Consider the following 18,832-nt stretch of genomic DNA (forward strand, 5'->3'; position numbering starts at 1 on the left):
GCTACGAAATTCGGAACACGCATTCCTCTCATGAGGACAAAAAAAAAATATTATTGTGGCCACGCCCCCAGACTTACCCTATGGCCGCCATCTTCCTTTGAAAATGAAAACAAGCTGAGTTAGCCATTTTGTTTACGTCAAACTTTGACGAACTCCTATTAGGGCGTTTTGCCCACCGACTTCAAAATCGGCGGACGTCCTCTGGACAAGTGGGGCATCTAAAGTTATCCAATTTTTTGAGATACCTTTTACGGTCTGTGTGCGGCGCAGCCGCAAAGTTGGACAACTTATTTTGGAATATTGCAGATCTAAAAATTGCTCCCATTTGATCAAAACCAGTCCGATTAGGACCAAATTTGAATCAGGTGTTAAACTTTCTAGTTTGGACCAGTTTAGGCTGACAAAATTGAAATGGCCACGATAGCGCCCCCTACAGAGTGACCTTTGAATTAACATTGAAGGTCGAAAATTAGTTTTACCAAAATGTTCTAAACTTTACCCAAAATTCTATTTGGCCATCCCGATCAAAAAAGCCAATGAGACAAATGCCTTAATTTTTACGGCGTAGTCATAGCGATGACAGAAACCTCCCATGTTATCCCTATGGGAAAACCGCAAAATCTCTCAAATTACCACATTTTTATGTTTTACACTTTAACAAACTCCTCCTAGTGCGTTTTGCCCACCAACTTCTAAATCGGTGTACGTCCTCCAGACAAGTGGAGCATCTAAAGTTATCCAAATTTTAAGGATAACTTTTACGGTCTCTGTGCGACGGAGCCGCAAACGTTTCCCTGAATTCTGACTATTTGGCCTTCAGAGTGGCCTATAAACAATAGAGTTTTTCCAAATGACATGATATTTTGAACAAAATTCTAATTTGCCATCCTGATCATAAAAGTATGAGAGCCAAAGTCATATTTTGTACGGCGTAACCGTAGCGATGACAGAAACATCCCATGTTATCCTTATGGGAAAATTGCAGAATCGCTCAAATCACCACATTTTTACGCTTCACACTTTAACAAACTCCTCCTAGGGCGATTGTCCAATCAAACTCATATTTGGGGAAAATCATCTACACAAGCGGGGCATCAAAAGTTAGTCATATTTTGATTTTAAGTGCTACGGTCTCTGTGCTGTGGAGCTGCAAATATACTGTCACAAATGGGAAAACGCCAAATCTTTGAAATGTTCACATTTATGCTTCACACTTTAACAAACTCCTCCGTGGGCAATAGCTCGATCAAGCTTTACTTTGGGAATATGATCTACACAAGCGCGGCATCAAAAGTTATCCATATTTTTATTCCAAGTGCTACGGTCTCTGTGTGGCGGAGCAGCACATTTGACTGACACTTGTGTTCATTTGCACTGGATTGGCCATGTTCAATGTGTCCCCGTCTGTCAAGTTCTTTTTTAATTCAACACACAATAAGGGCGCCATCTTTATCAAGTCGAAAGCGCAGAGTCGGAAGGCCGGCGGCCCGCGAGGGCCGTTGGATGCCGCTTGCGGCTTTAATTTTTTTTGTTTTCTCCATCCGTGACACACTCTAAACTATTATCAACTGTTGTAGACATGCTTTCTATACGATTACAATGCAGGTTAGTATCTACATAGAGAGCAACTCCACCTCCTCTCCTGTCTTTTCTATTCATTACAAACAGTTCATATCCTTCCAGTTCAACAGCTGAGACTTCATCCTCATCTTACCATGTTTCAGAAATAGCAACTAAACTTTGGAAATAAGCTTAAATAATTTTTATGAGAAATTGCTCCAAACACTTCTACTATTAAAATGTATCACAGAGAAAGCATGTTCCATGTTTACTGTACTTTTAAACAGTCAACAGCCTACTGAGTTAACAGCCTACTGAGTTAACAGCCTACTGAGTTAACAGCCTACTCAGTTAACAGCCTACTGAGTCAAACTATCAAAGTGCCAGTTTGTAAAAAACTTTGATTATACTCCAAAGACATGCATGTGTTGGCAACTGTTGTGATTTTGGGCCTTACAAAAATAAATTAATTTGATTTGATTTGAACTGTAAATTTCCCCTAGTGAATGATTGTGAGCGTGAATGGTTGTTTCTGTGTTAACCCTGCGACAAGCTGGCCCTGTCCAGGGAGTACCCCGCCTAAGGACCCAGTCACAGGTGACCCCTAACGGGAACAAGCAGTAGAAGAAATGAATGAATAATACTTACTACTTCTTTGGGCCACGGGAGAGTAAGTCTTTGTCCCCCAGTTTACCCAGTTTTGGGCCCCTGCCCAGTGATTGGAGACCCCTGAGATACAGGCAGGAAGGCAAATTTCTCAAGTTACTTTTTGACACTAGAAGGAATAATTGTCTGTGTGTTTGCTAGTGTGCAATGGGTCACCATGGTAACAATGGTACTATCATCCATGGATATAAATACGGTCTCCCCAGCGTAATGTAGCATTACTGAAGTTAAAATCCTGTTTGTGTGGAATATTCATGGCTGATCACAGTGGCAGAATTGTCCTGATGATTTCCACACTCACCACCATCACCACCTAGAACAGTGGTCCCCAAACTACGGCCCGCGGGCCACATCCGGCCCGTTGGGCCTTTCAATCCGTAGGCTTTATTAGACAGTAGATGGAATGAGAAAGAAAAGAAGGGGAATGATGAGAGAGAAAGGAGGACATGCAGCAAATGTCGGAGTCGGGATTCAAACTCACGATACTGTGGCTGGCCCACATTTCCCCAAGAGATGACACTGTTCCCTCTAAGCTGCGCCTGCGCAGCTGCGCACTGCTCGCACATAGTGCACTGCTCGCACTTAGTGCACTACTCGCACTTAGTGCGCGCACAAGAAAATCTATGGCGCGCAGAAAATAAAATTCACCTCAAACAGCCACCGGGGCCAATCAAGCAGGAAGCGCAAGTGTTTGACACACTGAAGAAGACTCTAGTGGACAGTAGATAATTAATCATTATTTAATGCATTTGGAAAAAAAATTGTAAATTGAGCCTTGCATTTGTTGCTTTGTTACAGGTCAAATCTTGCGTGTAATTTATATTAATTCATTAGTTCACACAAACACACCATATTTTCCTGGCCCGGCCCCTCGGCCAATTTTTAGAACCCAATGTGGTCCTCGAGTCAAAAAGTTTGGGGACCACTGACCTAGAACTATAAATTTAACTGTAAATTTTGTGTACATAGTAAGCCTATTTTTTATTAATATCCTATTGCAATTTTCTTTAACGCATGCCCTTTTTTGATTTTATATAGGTTGTTTTATCACTGTTCATTGTTTTATGCACCGAATCACCAAAGCAATTTCCTATGTTTGTGAATTATGTTCATTGACAATGGCAACAAACCTTTTCTGAATCATGACCTTAGTATGTGTGTTGCATCAACATTAAAGAGGGCTTACTTAAAGGCGCAATGGACGATTTTTCGGTGCATTTGTTTATTTGCGCGACGGATCGCATCGCATCTCTCGTCTCCCGTAGATTTCCGTCTCTTATGAATCAGCTAGAACAGTCTTTCTCTGTCTTCATTTTGTCCCGTACACTGAGGGAACTATATTATGATAGATCAATGCGCTTAGACACGCGGAAACGTGGAGACGAACCGCACGCGGCTGCAGGTGAGCAGTAGGTGCGTTTTATGATTGATACGTGGCAGGACTAATCGGCAGTCCACGCCATGAGGAAATAAGACTCAGATTTGGGCCCAAAAAATCGTCCATTCAACCTTTAACATGCAACATGGATTTCACCCCAATCATTTCAACCCAAAGATACAGGCACAAAATTGTTTCCTATCTTTGCTTTTGAGACCAATGTCCTGAGGTGAGCCCTGTGGCATTTTCTTTCTTTTTGACTGTCTCAATTTCCCACATGCAGAAAGCGATCCAGTGGCAGATGATGAGGACATACAGATTCTAAAGTATCTGTGCCGGGAACACATTGCGTCATCTATTTGGAGCAGTACAGTTGAACATTTACTGTATTCAGTGTGATGTGGAGACTGAAGGCTAAATGATGCAAACCATGTGATGTTGCCTTATTAAATATGTACTGTATTCTGCTCCTGTCTCTGGCCTGTCCTCATGGCTACCTGTGTCCGTGTGTTTCAGCCCCTGCCAATGCCCAGATCGTGCACTCAGGCGCAGCTTGTAACGTCAAGGATGATAACATCAGCGAGAGGATCTACACCATCAAAGAAGGAGACACACTAGTGCTGCAGTGCATAGTCAAAGGACACCCGCGGCCACAGGTGAGCGCAGACCTGCCATCGACATGCCCCAATACACAACCACAAATGAAAGTACACAGCCTTCAAGAACATGTTTGGATGTACACTTCACAGAAGTATTTTTAGACCAGCACTTGAGGAGGATATTCATTTACAGTGGCATTCATTCTGTCCAGAGTAATATCAGTCCATGGATCAGGATAAATTAACATTGTAAGTTTAATGTAGAGCCATATCACAATGCATGTGAGGCAGTCGTGACCACAAGTAGGGCTGGGCAATATGATAAATACAATTGTGATCTTATTCCTTTTTTTCTCAAACTTTTTTCAAAATAAAAAAAAAACACAAAGCAAACACATCGATCTTTGCATCAACTGCCTTTATCAGTTATCAGTAATCTCACGCAGAGCCGCCATGATCACTGAATCTGTGTGATCTCATTCCAGGTCTCATTCTGTGATTTGATAAAATCGCCATATCGTGATTCATTAAAGGTTGAATAGAGAATTTTTCGCCAATTTGAGAACTCAAGCGACTGTTAGTCCCTTTTTTTTTTAATGCGCATGGGAGCACTTACCCCCCCTCTTGTTCTTTCCGAGAGGCCGGCTGCCATCAAACCTCCTCCTTCTACTTGCATGCATAGACAGAATGGTTTGGAAGCCCAGATCAAGCGCGGAGTGGTGTGGAGTGTGCCAGTCTCCTCCTAATTTTTTCCAGTTCTGCTTGTTCATAGGGTTAGGGTTAGAATCCTGAGAACAGCCAATGACTGAAGATCGCGAGAGGGCCAGGATAACAGTCTTTACGGTGGCAGTACGGTAGAAGAGGCAAAAGACTTCAGAGGAGAGAAATAAGACAAAGGCATGCCATTGTTTACACGAGGGCATACCTTGAAATCTCAAATTGGACTTTGTACTGATTTATCTTTAGGAAAACTTTGCTTTAACATTTTTTACAGACGTCGAAAACTTACATAATATGTATGTGTGTGTGTGAATACTTACTGGTGACCATTCAGAAATGTTATGTGGGAGGAGACATTTGAATCTGCTCTGCCAGGGGTAGGGGCTGTAAACAAATGTGCTCATGTATCACATGCTCTCATGGCATACAGCACATGTGTAATGATTCAAGAGTGAAAAACAGTCAAAACAACAGCAAAATCCCTCAAATATTGCTTTAAATTCTGTTAAGCTCGCGCATGTACCTCTCCAAGCCAGGATGAATGTGTTAAAATATGGATTTACCACAAAATGCAAAACCCTGGCCATGTCTGTGAATTTTACATTGAGTCTATGTATACCATAATGCAAGTATGGCCAAAGTTGGGGGTAGAGTTCTCAAATTACTTTTTTAGAGTAACGAGGAACGTAACGCGTTAGTTTTGTGCACCCATTTAATCTAGTATTAGTACCCAAGTTACTTTTTCAAATCAGTAACGGGTTAGTTTTGGTTAGGTCACATCTCTTTGCTGGTCTCATCTCCTCACCGCACTGTAGTAACTAGTAACTGGGAGTCTTGTCCTCACGCCCAAGAGAAATAAACTTTCAGATATACATTTGAAAAACTCCTTCTCCTTCGTTATAACCACTATTTTGTAGCTGAGGAGTAAATATAGGGTAACAGCAATGTGGTGGGTTTGATTTAAATAAACTACAGAGCTAAAACAAGCGTGTTCTGTTTTTGTGCGTTAGTGCTCTTGTCAATGCACTAATTTTGTTTTAGCAATATTTTGTATTGCTTGAGGACAGGCCTACATGTGCTTACTGTATGGCAATATAAAAGATTAATAAAACTCAGTCAAATGCATTGACTTTGCTTGTTTATTTGATATTTTAATGATTATGTTACTGTGATTTTAGGAAAGCCAAACCATCAGGCTCGCCCCCTGTGTTAGGTTTCGTTTTTGCATTATAAAACAGTAATGACAGCCTCCTGTTTGGAGGAGAATGTTCCAAACCAATCAACGTCAGGTTCTACCTCTGTTTTGCTGTGTGTGAATGAATAATGCCAAGGGAAAGGTTGTCCAATAATGTTGTTAACACATTTTATAACTTTTACAACACAGTTGCACAGTAAGGTAACGCGTAATGCGAGCAGTAACAAGGTAACGTAACGGCTACCCAACACTGACAATGGCTGGATTATATATTATAACTAGAGTCAATAAGGTTCCGTTTATTGCCCTGTAAAGGGCAATTGTGATAAAGAATCAACAAAAATAGCTGGAATTAGAAATCTAGTATGTGTTTCGATGAGAGTAGCTGATTGATGCCTGTTGGCTCATCTCCCATAGTTTGTTATTGCTGCTGTCAGATTGCGCCTCAGCGTTAACTCCTCTCTCACACATGGCAGAGCTGCAGGTCTTGACACGGCTGGTATTGTTATAATGCATGAACACCTTTGTAAATTTCACAAAATGACGTGTTACTCTCAGAGAAACACAGAGGAGAAGTGTACAGGCTGTACTGTATAATAATAATAATAAATATAGCCGCAAGCGGCAATGATCGGCCCTCGCCACGCCGCCGCCACGCCGCAAGAGGAGGGGGCGCTAACGCGCCCCAATTGTCCTTTTATTGCGCCTACTGCTGAATCTGTGACTCTGTCACATCTTCTCCCCTTTGTTTTACCATCAAAAAGCAATTTTATTTTGAATTCTTGGCACAATGTGCGGCTTTGCCGCACAGACACCGTGACTCTTTGAATAAAAATGTGGATCACTTTTGACGGTCCACCCCTGAAGATGAGTCTCACCAAATTTCAGGTTAATATGTCTAACGCCCTAAGAGGAGTTTGTGAAAGTATAAAGTGTAAACATGTTCTGGCGATTTCCCCATTGGAATAACATGGAAGGTTTCGGTCATCGTTACGGCAACGCCATAACAATTATGACATGGCTCTCATTGACTTTTTTGATGGGGATGCTAAAATTGAGTTGTGTGTCAAATTTCATATAATTTCGCCAAACTAAACATTTAACCTCCATATAAAATCTGTAGGGGGCGCTGTGGCGCCAAATTAATTTATTTCACTTCAAGTGGGTTTAGGGCAAAGAGTTTAACAACTGATTCTAATTTGACGCAATTCGGACTTTATCTGCGCAAACGGCAGAAATTTTAAATATGGGAGATTTCTGAAATTTTAGTTACAGTTTGCGGCTTCGCCGCACAGAGACCGTGACAGGTATCAATGTAATTTGGATAACTTTTGATGTCCCACTCCTCAGTAGCATTTTCACCAAATTTCAGCTTTTTAGGGCCAACGCCCTGGGAGGAGTTCGTAAAAGTACGACGTTTGGAAAGACTCCGAAGTCATGTTTAGCCATTTTTGAAGCAATATGGCCGACATTTGGTTCGGGGGACGGCGTTGCCGTAATAATATTTTTTACTTCTCTTGTCACCATCTACCTCTGCGCCAAATTTCATGATTCTACGATCAGATTTTTTTTGGGTCATTTCCCATCTCTCAATGCATTTTTGGTACATTTGGTGGCGCTGACGCGCCAATTTTTTTTATTTTAGAAAAGGGAAATAGCCAGAATGTAGAGAGGCACGATTTTTAGAGGTGTGCAAATTTTTGTGACTTTTCGTCAATGTTCACTGGGTGAAAAATAGGGGGGTTGGTCCCGAGAAGAAGAAGAAGAAGAAGAAGAAGAAAGAAAGAAAGAAAGAATAATATTCCGATGCGAAAACAATGTTTCCCATTTTTCAAATATCATAAACTATACATTTTCGGAAAGAGCTCGCGCTTTCCTACCTCATGGTGTGGGTCCCTGGTCACTGACGGGTACTTTCGATAATTTTGAGTGGGCTCCGCCCACTTTGTGTTTTTGGCCCTCTATACAGTAATAATGTTCAATTTTTGCATTACATGCTTATATGCACGGAACATGCAAGAGATGGGGAACGTATTCGTGAGCTACTTAGCGCAAATGAGTGCTTTATATGGGGATGACGACCGCTTCGCGGTCGTCATCCCAATGTAAAGTGCTCGTTTAGTGCGAACTTTTGCACGGGCTTCGCCCGTTTACAACGGTAATGTTCCATTTTCCTACAACTAATTAGTATGCACGGGGCGTGCATGAGTGGAGGAGTGCGTTAGTGAGTGTTTGGAAGTGGGCGAGCGCTTCGCGCTCGATTTCGTGCGCACTACGTGCGCACTTTCGCAGCCGTGCTTCGCACGGCCTTACGAGATTAATAGGCCTCTCGCCAGCTTGTGGCGCTCGGGCCTAAATATAGCCGCAAGCGGCAATGATCGGCCCTCGCTACGCCGCCGCCACGCCGCAAGAGGAGGGGGCGCTAACGCGCCCCAATTGTCCTTTTATTACGCCTACTGCTGAATCTGTGACGCTGTCACATCTTCTCCCCTTTGTTTTACCATCAAAAAGCAATTTTATTTTGAATTCTTGGCAAAAATGTGGATACCTTTTGATGGTCCACCACTGAAGATGAGTCTCACCAAATTTCAGGTTAATAGGGCTAACGCCCTGGGAGGAGTTTGTGAAAGTCTAAAGTGTAAACATGTTCTGGCGATTTCCCCATTGGAATAACATGGGAGGTTTTGGTCATCGCTACGGCAACGCCATAACAATTATGACATGGGTCTCACTGACTTTTTTGATGGGGATGCCAAAATTGAGTTGTGTGTCAAATTTCAGATAATTTCGCAAAACTAAACATTCAACCTCCATATAAAATCTGTAGGGGGCGCTGTGGCGCCAAATAAATTTATTTCACTTCAAGTAGGTTTAGGGCAAAGAGTTTAACAACTGATTCTAATTTGACGCAATTCGGACTTTATCTGCGCAAACGGCAGAAATTTTACATATGGGAGATTTCTGAAATTCTAGCTACAGTTTGCGGCTTCGCCGCACAGAGACCGTGAGAGGTATCAATGTAATTTGGATAACTTTTGATGTCCCACTCCTCAGTAGCATTTTCACCAAATTTCAGCTTTTTAGGGCCAACGCCCTGGGAGGAGTTTGGAAAAGTACGACGTTTGGAAAAACTCCGAAGTCATGTTTAGCCATTTTTGAAGCAATATGGCCGACATTTGGTTGGGCAGACGGCGTTGCCGTAATAATATTTTTTACTTCTCTTGTCACCATCTACCTCTGCGCCAAATTTCATGATTCTACGATCAGATTTTTTTTGGGTCATTTCCCATCCCTCAATGCATTTTTGGTACATTTGGGGGCGCTGACGCGCCAATTTTTTTATTTTAGAAAAGGGAAATAGCCAGAATGTAGAGAGGCACGATTTTTAGAGGTGTGCAAAATTTTGTGACTTTTCGTCAATGTTCACTGGGTGAAAAATGGGGGGGTTGGTCCCGAGAAGAAGAAGAAAGAATAATATTCCCATGCGAAAACAATGCTTCCCATTTTTCAAATATCATAAACTATACATTTTCGGAAAGCGCTCGCGCTTTCCTACCTCATGGTGTGGGTCCCTGGTCACTGACGGGTACTTTCAATAATTTTGAGTGGGCTCCGCCCACTTTGTGTTTTTGGCCCTCTATACAGTAATAATATTCAATTTTTGCATTACATGCTTATATGCACGGAACATGCAAGAGATGGGGAACGTATTCGTGAGCTACTTAGCGCAAATGAGTGCTTTATATGGGGATGACGACCGCTTCGCGGTCGTCATCCCAATGTAAAGTGCTCGTTTAGTGCAAACTTTTGCACGGGCTTCGCCCGTTTACAACGGTAATGTTCCATTTTCCTACAACTAATTAGCATGCACGGGGCGTGCATGAGTGGAGGAGTGCGTTAGTGAGTGTTTGGAAGTGGGCGAGCGCTTCGCGCTCGATTTCGTGCGCACTACGTGCGCACTTTCGCAGCCGTGCTTCGCACGGCCTTACGAGACTAATAGGCCTCTCGCCAGCTTGTGGCGCTCGGGCCTAATAATAATAACTTTTATTTATATAGCGCTTTTCAGTGACCCAAAGACGCTGAACATAATAAAAAAAGGGGGGGTATTTACAGACAGGGGGGGACAACACGTACAGTACACATTAATATACAGATAAAATGAACAAGACAGAAGAAGTAGAGAGAAAAAGATGTATGTTAGGTCTGGGCCTGTGAGCAGTGCTGCAGTCATTAGTTCTGTTTGTATTCCATCCAGTCTCAGTCATGATTTTGTCCAGTGTGTTAAAACAATATTAGTTTTTGTTGTAAATTTTGTATTTGAAAATTTATAGGCAATGTATAGGCAAGAAGATGTATATCAGGTGTTTAATATATCAATTGTGTTTGTACATAATTATTATGTATATCATAACTGTTTCACACGTGGACCATGGAGTTCAGAAAGTGGAGTTCAAAATGGAAATAAGGTTGTTCCAATTTTAGTTTTGTTAAGTTTGGGGAATTGTATCAAAATTTAGGCCATAGCATTAGATGATAAAATAAATAAATAAAAATATCATGGTTAATGACCTGATGTAGGCCATATAGGCTTCTCTGGATAGGGAGAAGGACTAAATATCCAGGTTTATTGTAGCAAAAAAAAAAAGCAAAACACATTCCAGGTACAGTATGTTGATGAGGATACAACATTGTTAAATGGTTTGAAATTAAAAAAAAAAAAGGCAGTAGAGGTTTCTTGGCTTTCTGTGTGTTTCTTGTGACGGTCTGATGTAAAATGACCAGAGGAGCTTGACAGTGTGTGTGTGTGTGTGTGTGTGTGTGTGTGTGTGTGTGTGTGTGTGTGTGTGTGTGTGTGTGTGTGTGTGTGTGTGTGCGTGCGTGCGTGCGTGCGTGTGTATGAGGTGAGAAAAGCAGTGTTCGTGGCGGGTGCATGTCCACTGACATCATGTCAACATGAATAAAACAATGCTAGTGTCTAGAGCCCTTGGCTATACTGGCAGTTGTTATTTTGAGCTCTATCTCTTTTCTTATGCAAAGATCTGTTGTGATTAGAACCAATGACCTTACAGTAATTTACACTAGGCTCAATGACTTCTATAAAATAAATAGATGTTTTATTTGCTGTAAAAAATGAATTAAAAAAAATTCATCCCATGGAGCAATGCAAAATAACAAGTTTTCCAACGCTTGCTTTGTCAGGGTAAGTGTATTTTAAACCGTAATTATCTAATTCTACATTACAGTGGAGAATGTGAAACAAATTGCGCAAATGACTTTGGCCAATTGGGCAGCCTCTGTTCTATGGAATAAATAGTGGCTTTAAATAAAGCCTGTCAATATGAAATACATTATTTATGCATTACCTACAGAATGTGTAAATATATCAGAGAAATCCAGATCATCACACAGGTGAACACAGGTGTACCTTCTTAAAGAGGAAAAAGTTACTGTCTATAAGAAAAATATGATTGCATATGAAGCTAAATCAAACAAATTAAAATGAGGTAAAGTCACACGTTTCATGAATTTATTGTATTCTTTGTTTAATCTACCTAATGCTCAAGTAAAATACACTAGCAAAGACAAGAATACGTGGTTATTTTATGCAACAACTACTACTACTACTACTTAAACTATTTAGTACCAATGCACCTCATGTGTCACATAAGTCCATTTTCATATAATTAGATCTATTTTTATGTTCCAAACTTATGCAGTGGCAGTTGGAAGGGAGTGGGCTGTGACCTATGCAGTATATAGGGCTGAGGCCAGCTGCAGTGGCATGCTCTGTTCTCTTTGGGAGGACAGAGTTTCTACTGTGCTGCATGTCAGTATTGATAACCTGATCTGAGTGCCCCCATTACTTCACCCTCCACTTTTGCGCATACTCTGCCTTTCTGCATTTGGGCTTTTCACAAGGGCCATTCACCCTGGAGAGACTCAAACACAAAGACAGAAAGAAGTATTTAGCAAGCTTATTACATGTTATTTTGCGCTCAGACCTCGGCAGAAGACATTGCGTTTATGGGTGTGCCATAACAGAATTATATTAGATATCCCCCCGCTAAGTGGCACTGATTGTCAAAAACTCTACTACTCCATATGAACGGATCTGCCTGGAAGAACTGGTTCTCCTCCTGAGTGGGTCCAGCTCCACTGTCTGTCTGAGGGAGTCGGATCTCTCCTTCACTGTGGAACTCCTCCAGGTTTCTCCTGGCCGAGAAAGAGGGTCTAAGGACAGGGGACCCTGGACATCGCCTCTCGTCCCTATGGACATTGTTTCATCCATTTTTCACTGTTGCCCACCGAGACAACTGCTGTTGTGATTTTTGTCGTTACAAAAATAAATCTAATTGAATTGAAAAACTGATGAGGCTGACTGTGAGACATGGGTCCCAGATGGAAGCAGAGACAGGCAGAGCTAGACTGTGAGACATGGGTCCCAGATGGAAGCAGAGACAGGCAGGTGCTGACTGTGAGACATGGGTCACAGACAGAAGCAGAGACAGTCAGAGGTTGACTGTGAGACATGGGTCACAGACAGAAGCAGAGACAGTCAGAGGTTGACTGTGAGACATGGGTCACAGACAGAAGCAGAGACAGTCAGAGGTTGACTGTGAGACATGGGTCACAGACAGAAGCAGAGACAGTCAGAGGTTGACTGTGAGACATGGGTCACAGACAGAAGCAGAGACAGTCAGAGGTTGACTGTGAGACATGAGTCACAGACAGAAGCAGAGACAGGCAGAGGTTGACTGTGAGACATGGGTCACAGACAGAAGCAGAGACAGTCAGAGGTTGACTGTGAGACATGGGTCACAGACAGAAGCAGAGACAGGCAGAGGTTGACTGTGAGACATGGGTCACAGACAGAAGCAGAGACAGTCAGAGGTTGACTGTGAGACATGGGTCACAGACAGAAGCAGAGACAGGCAGAGGTCGACTGTGAGACATGGGTCACAGACAGAAGCAGAGACAGGCAGAGGTTGACTGTGAGACATGAGTCACAGACAGAAGCAGAGACAGGCAGAGGTTGACTGTGAGACATGGGTCACAGACAGAAGCAGAGACAGGCAGAGGTTGACTGTGAGACATGGGTCACAGACAGAAGCAGAGACAGGCAGAGGTTGACTGTGAGACATGAGTCACAGACAGAAGCAGAGACAGGCAGAGGTTGACTGTGAGACATGGGTCACAGACAGAAGCAGAGACAGGCAGAGGTTGACTGTGAGACATGAGTCACAGACAGAAGCAGAGACAGGCAGAGGTTGACTGTGAGACATGGGTCACAGACAGAAGCAGAGACAGGCAGAGGTTGACTGTGAGACATGGGTCACAGACAGAAGCAGAGACAGGCAGAGGTTGACTGTGAGACATGAGTCACAGACAGAAGCAGAGACAGTCAGAGGTTGACTGTGAGACATGAGTCACAGACAGAAGCAGAGACAGGCAGAGGCAGCAAACCTGGCCCTGAAGACAAGGAGGCATATCATTGAGAATAACTAGAACCACCACCTGTATTTGCTGAGAAACGGGTGTTGGGTTACCAGAATGAAGGCGATTTGGGACAATTGTACAGGGCATATGCAGAAGAGGACCGTCGCCTTGCTAATACCCCCCAAAACCAGAGGAGGCGGCAGAGTCTATGTAAAAGCGCAGGGAGTCAGAAGACTAAATGATGTAGTCATAGAAAAGCGAAATACCGTTCCAATCATGGAGGAGGTGGGACCAGAAGCAAGATCAGACCGACACCTGTCGAGAAGGGAGGAGACGGAGCTAGCCAGGTTGAGTAATGAGCGTATTCACAGCAACTCCCAGCCTTTTTCAGTTATAACACGTAAAATACAACACAATACACTCACTTTTTCAGTTCATTCCTCGTCCACAAATCCCTCAAATTCTTCATCTTCAGTGTCCGAGTTTAACAGTTGGGCTGGATGCCGTACATCCCCGGATCCATCTCGTCATTATCCGAGTCAGTGTTGCTACTGTAACCTGGCAGTTCAGTGATGATTCCGGCCTTCGTGAAAGCTCGGACCACAGTTGAGACTGATACTTTAGCCCAGAGTTTAAAGTCCGTGTCGTAAGCGTGTCTCTTGGCAGGAACCATTTTTTGGGTCCATATTTCGGGGTCCTTATTTGGGTGTCCTTATCACTCCGTGTTGCTCCTGACTTTGGTAGCCGTAATGTTATAGTAATAATGTAGTTTACAATTTGACAGAGCGCCGCGAGCGCCGTGTACCACACAAAATCGCTTCGAGGTCAGTAAACACAACCAGAATCCATATATTAAGCGCACTGGATTATAAAGCGCACTGGCGGTTTTTGAGAAAATTAAAGTTTTTTAAGTGCGCCTTATAGTGCTGAAAGGACTCAGTTTCTTGTGTGTACGTGCACTAGCAATTTTTTTTGTTTGTTGTGGTTATAATGCAAAGTGTTAAAATATGATATTCTTTGCTGAGACTGATTTGATGAGAGTCCCAAAGAATAAATGTCTGCAGTGTGAATGTTTGTATCTGAATATTATATGTGAGCCAGTCCTCAGCAAACATAACTTTGAATTGCAATGAGAAAGTCACTCTGGTTTGTCAGGCTATAGTCAGTCTGGAAATATGGATATTATGGTAGGGCATCCAGTCTAAAAATAGCATATTCACTTTGTTAATCCTTAAACAGAGAAACCGAAAGAGAAATAACCAATCTCATTGTATTGGCTGTGATTGCATTAACTCCTTCATAGCAGATTTTGATAAAATGTTGATGAAATTGTGCCAGTTTAACAAAGTTTGAAACATCATGCTCATTTGAGTCTTCTAATATATTCAGTTAGGAACAAACTAAACTTTGTCTTGTTTTCTACCCTGTCAGAGAACTTACTATTGGCCTGGAGGCGTTGCTATGCACTCTGGAGGTTTAGTCTTTAGTTATTATTTATACATGTCCTCCAGTTTGATACCAACACTCACACAAACAATACAAGCTCATATATGTAGATGTTTTATTACAAGTCTTCATTAAGAGGCCCACACTCATACTTTATGAACCACATAAACTGTTTCTGAGTCTAGTTTGCCTGCATTGGAAGTGACCTGTCCAACATTGGCCTGCTATAAGATCATAGGAATATGATGCATGAGTTTTGCATTATAGATTAGCATAACAAATCTTTATAGTGTTTGTGATTTTTTTAATGTAGTGTTTCAAAAGTGTAATGTGCGCCTCCTAAACCCATTTATCCTTGTGAAGCCAGACACATAAATAACGGCTTTAGCCAAAATGTGCCTGACTTGGGATTGCTCTGGTCTTTCATAAAGACTAAATTGTTTAACTTTTTTCACTCTGATTGGATTGGGAGAAGCTTGGGCACTGAATATGGGAATAATATATTTTCTTTCTTCTTAATCTTTTGATGTGCTGCTTTTCTTTATATTTAAAGGGCATGTACCTGATCTGAACTGTTTTTTGAATTATTCACATTTATTACATAATGCTCCCGTATCAACTACACCATCTGATAATACAATTGCTACTAAAAAGGGGGTTCTATGTTACAATTTGAATTTAAAGTACATCCTAACCTGGAGTTAAGAAGGACCATTCACACTTTACCTGGTTTGGCCTGGTTTGAGCCCTGTTTAGTCCTGATTTAGACATGGTTTGATCCAGTTCTATTACAGTATTAGACATTCTAGTACTGAATTAGTCTGGTCAGTTTAGTTTTAGTCCCAGTTTTAGTTTTAGTTTTACGTCTGGGGCAGGTATTTATCACATCATGGGAACTAAATTCTGTAGAAACACTCTGGGACCTGCTTCCTTTATGGGGACAAAAATCCGACCCCCATGATGACATAAGTCCTATATTATTAGGTTATGATTTAAAGTTGGGGTTAGGGTTTAGGTTGATGTTAGGCAAGTAGTAACTATGGTAAAGATTAGGATCAAGTCTCCAGTAAATGAATATACTGTAAGTCAATGTAACGTCCTCGAAAAGCATAGAAACCCAACGTGCGTGCATGTGTGTGAAGTGTGAACGCATCTAGAGTTTCTGTGGCATTGTACTGCATGAAGTGTGATTTTTCTTGTAACTGCTTTTCAAGTTTGTAGTTGTCAAAAATACCCAAAAGACTCTCACAAAAGCCGTTAGCAAAGCAAATCATGACTAGAGCTAGAAGAAAGGTAAAAAGTGTTAGAGGTCATTTAGAAGGAGCCTATAGGATCTTTCAAGTTAACTCTAGACACAGTGGGCTTTTGGTTAACAAAGTGCTCCCTGTTTCCAAACACACACACACACGCACGCACGCACACACACACATGCACGCACACACCTACACACACGTATATAAAGCCCACACACTCCAACTCCTGCAAGAACACAATAGGGGAGTAAATGTTTTTTTTCTGAAATTGATTCCTGCCTCCTTATTATTTATTCATGGCTCTGCTGGTCATTGCAACCTTGAGACCAGTTTGTGCGTGATGAATTCCATTGGAGAGGGCCATACAAGGGAAAAGTAAAGAGCTGGAGCAAAGGGAGGGGGTGAGAGCTGCGGTCTGGAATATGGTTTTGGATTTCCGTCCTTGAGAGGAGAGTGGATCGATCAATAGCCTGGCTGAAAGCAAGGCCGATCGGGTGGCGGTGTCTTGGATCCAAACAAGGTCACAGTTCTGACCTCTGCACCTGTAATATGAATGTGAGCATGTAAAGCAGTCAGAAGTCCATCTCCAAGCTTATGTTTGTCATTCCCTCATAGAGTTTCCTTGCAGATAATCAAACTTGGCAGAGGAATGAAGGCAGCACAGCAGGTGGGATAAAAATAGCTAAAGAGGACACGATAAAGGAAAGGAGACAGGGACATATGTTGATGGAAGGATGCGAGAAGCACATCTAATATCTGATATATGCATTTTATTCAGGAGATTTAACCTTGTTCTTCAATATATAAAAATAGTTCAAAATCACGGTCATTTTGACTAAGAAAACAGTTTATTAAAATTCATGCATGAAGTCATGAAGTATTCATGCATTTGTCCACTATGCTTTATCAGGATTTACCATGATGTTTTTTTGACAGACAGAATTAAAGGTGCTATCAGTCTGTTGTAGGGTCAACCAACTTATAATGAAAGAATAAATAAATAAAGAAACTAAAATATGAATGAATGAATTATTTAATTGCATTTGTTCATTCATTTGTGCATTCATTCTTTAATAGCTGTAGCACGAGACTCAAAGGACAAAAAACAGACTCATATTTTCTGTGTATAATGTACATTTTATATACTCAACCGATGGAGTTCTGTTATGCCTAAGAACGTGGGCAGTGGCTTAGGTTTTGCAATGGTTTTCTAATAGTTACAAAACTTTATATCCAAGTGCATAAGTAGCTTGAGGCAGCGACTATTACTTTAAAAGGTGTTTAAGGTTTCCACTTAATTCCAACCTTTTCAGAGCAATCACTTGTCCGACTCTTAAACAGAACAGACCGTCGCCTTTTGTCTCACTTTAGTTCAACCTAATGTGAAGCACTAGATAAAATACTTGAGAGATCTATCAGAGAATGTCCCTCTTTACCTGCTGTATTCTGTCCTTGAACCCTTGAGCGACACCAAAGGGAAAACAGCAGAAAACAAAATCTAATGAGGACATATGGAAAAATGAATCTACACTATATTATGTGACAGTATACTGACATTATACTTGACTGTGTGAAGTGTCTCTGGAGTGTCTGCTGCCGTGGTAACACATGCACTGAATTTGGACTGAAAATAATACTGCACATTGGCGGGAATGAATAAAACAACATACAGTTCAAAAGCATAAATATAGCACATTAAACAATTGATTAAACTACATTACATTTTATTACAATGATAATTTGGTTTGCAAACTCATCCTGGTCTTTACAATATAAGGTGCACTAAGTAACTTTTCTGGTTTAGGATCTGCAACCTGCTTGTCTCCATGGCACGGCATTGAACTTATCTATCTCTGTGGAGATGAGCAGGTGACATCACCATGTCAGATCTGTGGGTAGAAATGCAAAATACATAGCTCAGTTTAATGCCATTCCAAGCAAAGTAATAACATCTCCATTGAGACGAGTCTGGGGCGGACCCTCCACCAGAAATGTGACATAGAGCGACCCATAAGATTTTAATAAGGACAATAGATAAATCCTCCAGCTGAGGGGGTTCTGACCGTGAGCCGGGCTTCACGATCTGGAGATGAGAGCGCTGCATCTGCTCACTGGTCCTGACTGGTCACTCCAGTGGCACTGGTCAAATGCAGAGGATGAATTTCACAATTTTTAATACATTGTGCAGCCACACTTACTAGATACTATTATGTATCCTTATCTCATCACGACAATCAGCAGCTGTTCCTGTTGTCCAGGAAGCTGCAGCTCACATATCCCACACCCTTCACGTCAGGACCTTGTTCTCATTAGCCTCTATTAACACATCCTCTTTGTGAGGAGAGTGTAACCTAAGACTGACTCTGCTGTTGACAGGAGACAATGAGTTTGTGCTTGCCCTTATTCTAATAAGATTAACATTACTTTAAGCTACATAAAATAAAGAAATAGATTAAATATAACATCTCTAACTAATAATACATCAAATGAAGAAAAGCCTATTTGGTCTGGTCAGGACAGAACATAAACACTTTGTCATTTTAACTTTTATTTCTTACATCATAACAGTAATATTATT

General features: G+C 41.6%; 1 protein-coding gene across 2 annotated transcripts in view; it reads left to right on the forward strand.

Annotated features, from left to right (window-relative positions):
- The window catches only part of mdga1 (MAM domain containing glycosylphosphatidylinositol anchor 1), a 189,014-nt gene that overhangs the window by 58,717 nt on the left and 111,465 nt on the right, over window positions 1-18,832 (forward strand). For both annotated transcript variants that reach the window (XM_072465520.1, XM_072465521.1), the window contains exon 3: window positions 4,121-4,260. In XM_072465520.1, coding sequence (XP_072321621.1) covers window positions 4,121-4,260 — 140 coding nt within the window. The remainder of the gene's footprint in view (window positions 1-4,120; window positions 4,261-18,832) is intronic.

This window comes from Eucyclogobius newberryi, unplaced genomic scaffold (assembly GCF_026437365.1).
Source record: "Eucyclogobius newberryi isolate DKJ021-1_F unplaced genomic scaffold, fEucNew1.0.hap1 SCAF_5, whole genome shotgun sequence".
NCBI lineage: Eukaryota > Metazoa > Chordata > Actinopteri > Gobiiformes > Gobiidae > Eucyclogobius > Eucyclogobius newberryi.